This window comes from Citrus sinensis, chromosome 5, assembly GCF_022201045.2.
Source record: "Citrus sinensis cultivar Valencia sweet orange chromosome 5, DVS_A1.0, whole genome shotgun sequence".
In the NCBI taxonomy this organism is placed as follows: domain Eukaryota; kingdom Viridiplantae; phylum Streptophyta; class Magnoliopsida; order Sapindales; family Rutaceae; genus Citrus; species Citrus sinensis.
In genome coordinates, this window is record NC_068560.1 from 17,655,465 (window position 1) to 17,663,384 (window position 7,920).

General features: G+C 33.1%; 1 protein-coding gene across 2 annotated transcripts; it reads right to left on the reverse strand.

The window, feature by feature from the left end:
- Positions 1-131: 131 nt before the first annotated feature.
- LOC102629355 (ABSCISIC ACID-INSENSITIVE 5-like protein 2) lies at positions 132-6,365 on the reverse strand. Of its 2 annotated transcripts, none has more exons than XM_006471224.4 (4): positions 6,154-6,365; positions 4,423-5,345; positions 4,234-4,305; positions 132-491 (listed from the first exon to the last, which is right to left on the reverse strand). In XM_006471224.4, exons 2-4 carry the CDS (start codon positions 5,224-5,226, stop codon positions 414-416), a joined length of 954 nt encoding a protein of 317 aa, XP_006471287.2. In that variant the 5' UTR covers positions 5,227-5,345; positions 6,154-6,365; the 3' UTR covers positions 132-413. The 2 variants fall into 2 exon arrangements, with proteins under 2 accessions (XP_006471287.2, XP_052297899.1); XM_052441939.1 differs by lacking the exon at positions 6,154-6,365 and adding an exon at positions 5,904-6,050.
- Between the last annotated feature and the right edge of the window lie 1,555 nt (positions 6,366-7,920).

Here is a 7,920-nt window from a genome sequence, read left to right on the forward strand (position 1 = left end):
TTGTAACTTCCAAGAATTCTTTCTTGTTTATTCTGCGAGAAATTGTTCAAAATGCAGAAAGTATTAAGACTTGAATCTTAGAAAATTGGACATCAAAGAAGCCTGTATCATTGAACTTGTAATATTGGTGATTACGATAGAAAGAAACTATATACTGAACATTTTGTAAGAACTCAACTACACAGTTTTTTCGGCAAATCTTAGGAGACAATGGTGACAAGTACCATGAAAGTTCTAATGCAACTGATATCACAGAGAAGTAATCACAGGAACAAGAAGCAGTCTATTAGCAGAAGCAATAGACAGCTGCTTCTAAAAGATCCATTCATATAGGACATGTTTAACTTTCACCCTCAAAGTAAACTAAAGGAAACATCGTCATATCTACAAAACTTTCAGATACAGAGACTGTGTCAGAATGGGGATGATGATGTTCTCCGAAGCTGATACTTTGGCTGAGGTGGTGGAGCACTGAACATCTTCTCCAGCTCCTGCAAGGCAGACAAGAATCAAAAGTTAAAAATATAACATTCAATACTGAATAATCGAAAGGGGAAAGGATATACAAAATTTACGTGTATCAAACACTTCAATTTTCTACTCTTGATTGCCAAAATCAAGACATATCTCAAGCCATGATATAGCTTTTGATTTATAGAGTCCATATGATACTAAATAATATCAATCAATTTAGTCATGGCCATGTCATAACATGGTTGACTATGTAAAAGAGTATCAAATCGACGAATGAAATTATTAAGCACACAAAATTTCTTACATTTATAAAGGGAGGAAATTCAAAGGGGCATTAACATTAGAATAAAGAGCAGCTGACAATAAATCCGGCCTTCAGATTACGTTATGTTAATAATGGCTATTTTATTCATATGAACAAGAGCAAAATTCTGTCAAAAGGGAAAAGAGAAGCACAAAAGAATGAACTGACTGTAACAACTACCGAAAGGAGATGGGATTCTAGAAGAGCTACAAAAAATTATAAAAATTGCACCAAATCTCTCAAGTCTGACGGAACTGAAGGCACCCTAAATTTATAAATTTAGTAAATGGTATTACCATGACAAACACTGATTCAAATCCACATGTCAGACCAGGCTAACAACAAACAGCATATTTATGTCCGGTTACAAGCCAAAGCCGTGAAATTAAACACACTATATCATACATTACACAGTCCATACTGAAGATTTATAAGAAAAATGAGTGATGCTACCATGAGTTAGAGATGCAAAGCAAAAGACAATTCTTAAGTCTGAACCAACAGAACAGACTTCATGAAGGAATTTCCCCTTTACAAAACACAATGAGTACGTAAAGCCAGTGGAAATGATTTTTGAATCGATGATGAGTGTGGATCACACTAATAGAGTATAAATGCACTAAAAACAGTCACAGACTGCTCCGATGGGTCACAGATGGTGCAAGAGTCAGTTATTATGGGAAGTACAGATGTACGCGATAACAGGTCTTGCCTAAAGTCCAGGTATATTGGGGGCTTTGCAATAAACCTAGGAGGAAAGTAAGTTTCACTCAATGTACGGCAAACTTGTTGAGAGTAATAAAAAGTTGGTGTAGATACCCACACTAATTATGTACGCCAGCGAGACTATTTTGTAGAAATAGAAAATTTAATCAAATGGATCATTATTCAAAGAATTTGTGCAAGTAATTGTTAAATGAAAGAGAAAAGCTAAAGCTGCCTAGGTAGAAGTGCGAAAAAGGAAAAAAAGAGTATTAAACTCCAATCCTCTGAAGAAACCAGTTTTGGTGTACAGAGTAGGTCGAACCCAACTAACAATGGAGAAGATCGGTAAACCATAGATGGGTTAACGGACTGTAAATTAGTGTTCTATAATCATAAAGAAGCTTACAGAAATGGAAAAATGGATTAAGGAGAAAACAAATTAAAACACAGTTTTGAGGCACTTCTAGAGAATGCATTTTGACGAAGAAATGGGATACGCTTATTTCAACATTAACAAACTTTGGGGTAGATTTATAAGGCATCTAAAAGATAGCAAATCAAGGAAAGCCACGACGGGACACAATGGAAATTCTTTAGAAGAATTTTTCTTTTTTTTTTTTGATAGTCAGCTGAGAAACTTTTATAGAAAATTAAAAAGGAATAAATATTACAAAAGTGAACCGGAGGTCCACAAACTCTTTTTAGAGGGCAATATCTTTTACTTCCATACCCAGACGTTGCATCAATCACCAATGAGCAAGGTATTAAAGACTAAGTTTGTCAAAGTTAAACTCACTGGCTGTGGCTCTCTCTCTCCCTCCATTCTACAAACTTCTTTTTCCACACTTTACCTCATTACAATAAGATATTTGATAATACCAGTTTGTTTTGTTAGCTTCCATCTACAACGATCATTATACTTAATAAGTTGCTGGTGGTAGCATGTTTAATTTTAAGACAGTGTAAATACTACTTAGAGACATACTACACTTAAAAAGAACTACATCGCACATAAATCATAAGACACCATAGGCATTATTTCTGGTGGCTATAAAAACACAAGTTTCCAAAACCAAGGCTTGTGCAGATGTAACAAACACTGTACAAAGAAGCATGAAAAGATAACTAATTTAATGCAATTTTTATTCAATTTGGTCCACTTCTCACATGATGCCACACTCAACCAATTTTTTATTTTGTTATTCAAGCTTTCCACAGCCACCAGCTCCAAATACAGACACAGAATCTTAATTCCACCCCCAACCCCCCAACGTGCCCCATTGCATAGACCTCATAAAGGCCCCTTCCTTAGGGACATAGAATGAGAGTGTAAGAACCAAGAATGTGTGATGCAATGGCCATGTGACACATCTCAATTGCTATTCATCTATTTTTTATTTATTCTGAGCCTAACCCTGAATTTCCTACTGGGTTGACTTTCTTTGCTCAGTCTGGTTTTCATCTTTTTGTACAACAACAAGTATCCAGGAAAATCAGAATCCTGCTTAGATAAAAGGAAGGATCAAGGTACAAAAGGAGAGCAGGTTTGGGACGAAAATACAAGGTTGAGGTCATAATACAGCTGTTACAATAGCGAAAACAATAATCTTTTCAAGCATTGACTCTTAGAAGAAAAGGAGAATAGACTTAGTCCTGCAAAATTAAAGCCGAATGGCTGCTCAATACTTATCTCCAACAATACTGATTTACAAAGATAAACATCAAATGAAAATAAATTAAACAACCACCAAGGCAACATAGCATCAAATGGAAGTGATTATCTTTTTATGCAGGAAGCTGTTAGTCACTTACCCATGTGAGATATGTTGAGTAGGATTAGAAAGGTAAGCCAGCTACTGAGGTTAGCAGAATTGAAGGATGACCCAAATCATTTTTATATGACACTTAAACTTATTGATTTAATCATGAGAAACCAAAGAAATTAAAATAATTTATCATGCTACAAAATACACATACCTAAATTCTGACAGAAAATTCATGCCAAATTCAATTTACAATAGTCATTATCAAACAAATTGCAGATTTCAAGAAACAATGAATGTCCACTTTTTTCATGTACAATAATAACTTTAAGAAATTTCAATTGAGAACCACGAAAATAAATTATGCATAGTAGCAGTTTTGACAGCACACACATACATCAATACAAATTTAATTTTGTATCAAAGTCAGGAGTGTAACAATATGAAAACTATGAAAATGAACATAATAAGCTCTTTCACAAGAATCATCTCACAAGGACACAGTGACTTTCTGTTTATTTTAGAGATGTGGAGAAATTGAAGGGCATAGAAAAGAAACATTAGAAAAATTAAGACTAAGGTAAGAGAAAATAAATACCAATTTTCTCTATCAGTGAAAGTATAATAGAGTAACAGGCCATGGAAGCTATTAACATGAAAGATCAAGAAACAACAGGCAATCATTCCCAGTCTACGCAATCCCTCCTAAACAGAGAGAACATGCCTTTTAAATTTGTGTAAAAAAATTATCTTCAGCTTCATTCATATTATAATTCTCTACCAAACAAACGATATAGACAATCTTCAGAATCATCCTACCCTCACCACATGGGTGTTTGATACTTGATACAATCATACAAATTAAACAGATCAATGAGACATTTATTGCAAAGGCAATAATCACAGCTCTCGCTTTTACTTAAATAATAAAACCACCAGATCTGCAACAGCAATGCAAAACAACATGAAGAGAATGAGAAATCCTACCTTCTGCTTCCTTAGCCTTTCATTTTCCTCTTCCAGACGAGAAACTTTGTTCTCTAGTTCATTTGTGTAAGCCTGATCAAAGTAGCCTTTGAGGTTAGAAGAGAATGAGACAAAATGAATGCACCAACAGCTAAAAGTAAAACAAAATGTAATAGTGTATCTTAACAACTAAAATAACTCAAAGCCAACCTGCTTCCTTGCTCGTGAACGAGCAGCAGATTCCCGGTTCTTTATCATTCTCTTCTGCCTCCTCTCAACAGTCTTCTCAATCATATATTCTGAGGCGCCTCTTTTCCTTCCAAGTGATTGTGGATCTGATAGTGTTCCCATTGAGGGTGAAGTTAAGGCCACCTGATTCTCCGGGAATGAAACATCCATTACTGCACCAGTCACCATGTTCATTGGCTGCGGTATTGGCTGGCCTGGCATATAAACTCCCATCATACTTTGTTGTGAATGCTGATATTGTGGATGTGGGTACGGCATCCACGGACCTTGTTGCGGAAAATGTGGTACAACATTTTGATCGACACCAACAACAGGACCATCAATTTTTTTATCAGAAGATGCCTCAGCTACAACCCCCGCTTTCACCAAGAAATCCTCCAAAGTCATCTCTCCAAGTGTAGCTTGCCGATCCCGGGGCTTCTTTTCCCCACTACTCTTGCTTTGCTGAATATCTCTCCAAACTTCGTCAACTGTCTTCTTGCTCAGGGCACTAGTTAATGACAGGCTAGCTTGACGTTGCAAGGAAGTTTGCTCGGCCAATGTTGTGCCCTCCATTTCCACCTCTGCCGTCCAAACATTCTTTAAAAGCTCATCAAGGTTCATGCTGCTAAGTGGCTTCCCCAAGTCACCCAGCTGATTTTGAACCTCATCGAGTGTGAGACTATACATAGAATTTTGCCGTGCCAATGGCTGAAACTGAGACTGTTTACCATTACTACTACCATCAGCTTGAGACCCCATCATCTGCATCCCCCTCATCAACATTCATCTAAAGCGCTCATTACAAAATCTCAAACTCCAGCCCCTAGAATGACATCTATAGGACCAAATTTGGCCCTAAATTCACTAAACCAAATCTTCAAACTCAGCCCCAAATTCGGAACCTGGAATAACCATCTCAAAGTCAGGCCATCAGAAACATGCAGTTCATAATACCAGATATTAAATTTCATCAAAATCTAAACACAGAACTCAAAACAAAACTAAAAAGAAATTAAACAAAAATTTTAAAACAAGAACTCGAAACAACCTCGTAAAAGTACACAGCTTAAAATACATTCGTTCAATGTGAATTAATATTGTTATTATTATTTTTGGACCTAAAAAAAAGGGGAAAAAATAAAATATTCTAGGCACGACAAGAAACTGGACCTTAACCTGAGGAACCCAGCAAACAAATCAGAGCCAGAAACAAAAATTCAATAAATCTAAAATTTAACCAGAAAAAATGTAACTTGAGCAGAAGCAGACTACATGAATGAAATAATTAGCAAAGAGAACGATGAAAACAAAATGTGAATAAGAGCTAGAAAGTTGTAATCTCCTGCATGCAAAAGCAGACGGTGAAAGTAGAGCCTCCATTGATCAAAAGTCTCAAAACTCAAAACCCAAATGCAAAAAGATCACACAAACACAACATTAAGATCAAATAATGAACTTACTTTCTATTTTGCATGAAACCAAATCAATGCTTAAAATGTAAGCAAAAGAAAATTACCCACCAAATCAAAATCAAAACCCACAACCGATCAAAATTAAAACTTTCCCAAATGTATCTGATGAGTAAAAAAACTATTTAAGAGTAATAATAATGATGATAACAATAAATAAAACGAGTGAGCTATACAAGATGAGGAAAACAAAATAAAAGTTTAAACAATAAATAAGAACCAAAACAAAAAATTTACTTACTTGGTGAGTTGAGAGTCAGGTGAGAAACTAGAATATAAATAAATAAATAAACAAATAAAGTTAAGATTTTTGGGATGAAAGAATGTATTGAGATGAAATTTGTCACCAATTTGTTTTTTTTTTGCTTTTTAATTTATTTTTTTCCCTTTTTGGGTATCTGCAGAAGACAAGTGAGAGAGAAACAGAGAGAACAGAGAGCAAGTACCGAAAAAACAATGTGCCCAATTTTTTAATAATTTATTTATATATAAAGAAAGTGTTTAATTGGCCAATTTTTATTTTCTTTTTTAAATAAACGAAATTGATCGAATGTGGATGTGCTCATTTCATTGTCATAAGACCTCTTTCTTAATTTTCTGGCCCCACGCTTCCGTTTCATTTTAAATAAGGGGCAATATCATCCGTCCCCCTTAGTGTTTTACAAAATCATAATCTCCAATGTAATTTTTTTATGAGCACATTTTTATTATCATCTTTATTATAGTCGAACGGCAATTTAATTTTGTTCCTATCTATTTGAGTGGAATTCGAACCCAAATCTATTGTTTTCACATAATAGATTTTACCAACTTTGTTATATAGCATTCATAATTTTATTTGAGTACATACTGTGACTATTATTCGATTAGAAATAATTAGCAAAATCCATAATCAAACTATTACACACATTTAAATAATATCAAATTTTTCAAAAACTCACTAATCAAATTATTGAATTTGTTAACGGATTCTAATAGTAGGGATCCATATAAAAATAAAATCTATATCATTAGTTGAAGAAATTTTGCTGTTTAAGATTCATAATTTAAGATGTTTAATATACATCTAACATAGTATTTTTTAAAAAATTTATAGTATTTAATATAAAGTGTGTAAATGCTTAATAATATTTTTAGATTTTCAAACGAATTATGATTTTAAAAAAATATTTTAAATCTAAATATGTATTTTTTAGATAAAAGGTTTTCCAAAGTACTAAATACATATTTTATGGATAGAGGGTTTTCAAATATTTTAATAGAAAATGAATTTTGGTTCTGTAAGAAACATTTTAATTCAAGTACTTTGGGAAAAAATTATTCTTTAAAAGAAAATACTAATGTTATTTTCAAGTATGAGTAAATTCGATTAGCCTACGTTCACATAACTAGGAATAAGCAAAAAACCAAGAATTGAATGAGTCCGTTTGGTTCAAGTTTGAAAATCAAGAAAAAGGAACAATCGATTTAGTGAATTAAATAAAAAACCAAATTGAAAATTAAAAAATTGAAGGCTCAAATATTTAAAAAAAATAAAGCAAACCCATTAATAAATTTGATTCGACTCAACTCAATTCAGCAACAAAAAAAAAAAAAAGAATCAAACATAATCATACCCATCCATACTCATAATTTCGAAATGGAGACATCACTAGAAAATAAAATTAAGAAATACGAACTTTAATATACTCTATAAGATCAAAAAGGAAAACAATTATTCATTTTTGTTTCCTTAAAACAACTTAATTTCTCTTTAAATATAGACATCCACAATCAAGATCAATTATAAATATATTATTACAAATATAAATACGCATGAAAGAGTATATTTTAAAATTTTTAGATGAAAAAATCCCAACTTGATAATGTCAATATAACCTCTGAATAAAAATTAAAAGGAAAAGTCTTAAATTCTCTAATAATATTGGCTATTTCATACTAAATGAGTATACTATAATAATAATAATAACAGCAACCAATAACTATATGGCGTACAGCGCATTGATCC

Excerpts from the sequence above, each read along its gene's own strand:
- LOC102629355 (XM_006471224.4), bottom strand. The coding sequence starts at position 5,226 with ATGTTGATGAGGGGGATGCAGATGATGGGGTCTCAAGCTGATGGTAGT. Across the intron at positions 4,306-4,422 it reads GTTCACGAGCAAGGAAGCAG|GCTTACACAAATGAACTAGA; the intron begins GTTGGCTTTGAG and ends TACTTTGATCAG. Across the intron at positions 492-4,233 it reads AAAGGCTAAGGAAGCAGAAG|GAGCTGGAGAAGATGTTCAG; the intron begins GTAGGATTTCTC and ends TCTGCCTTGCAG.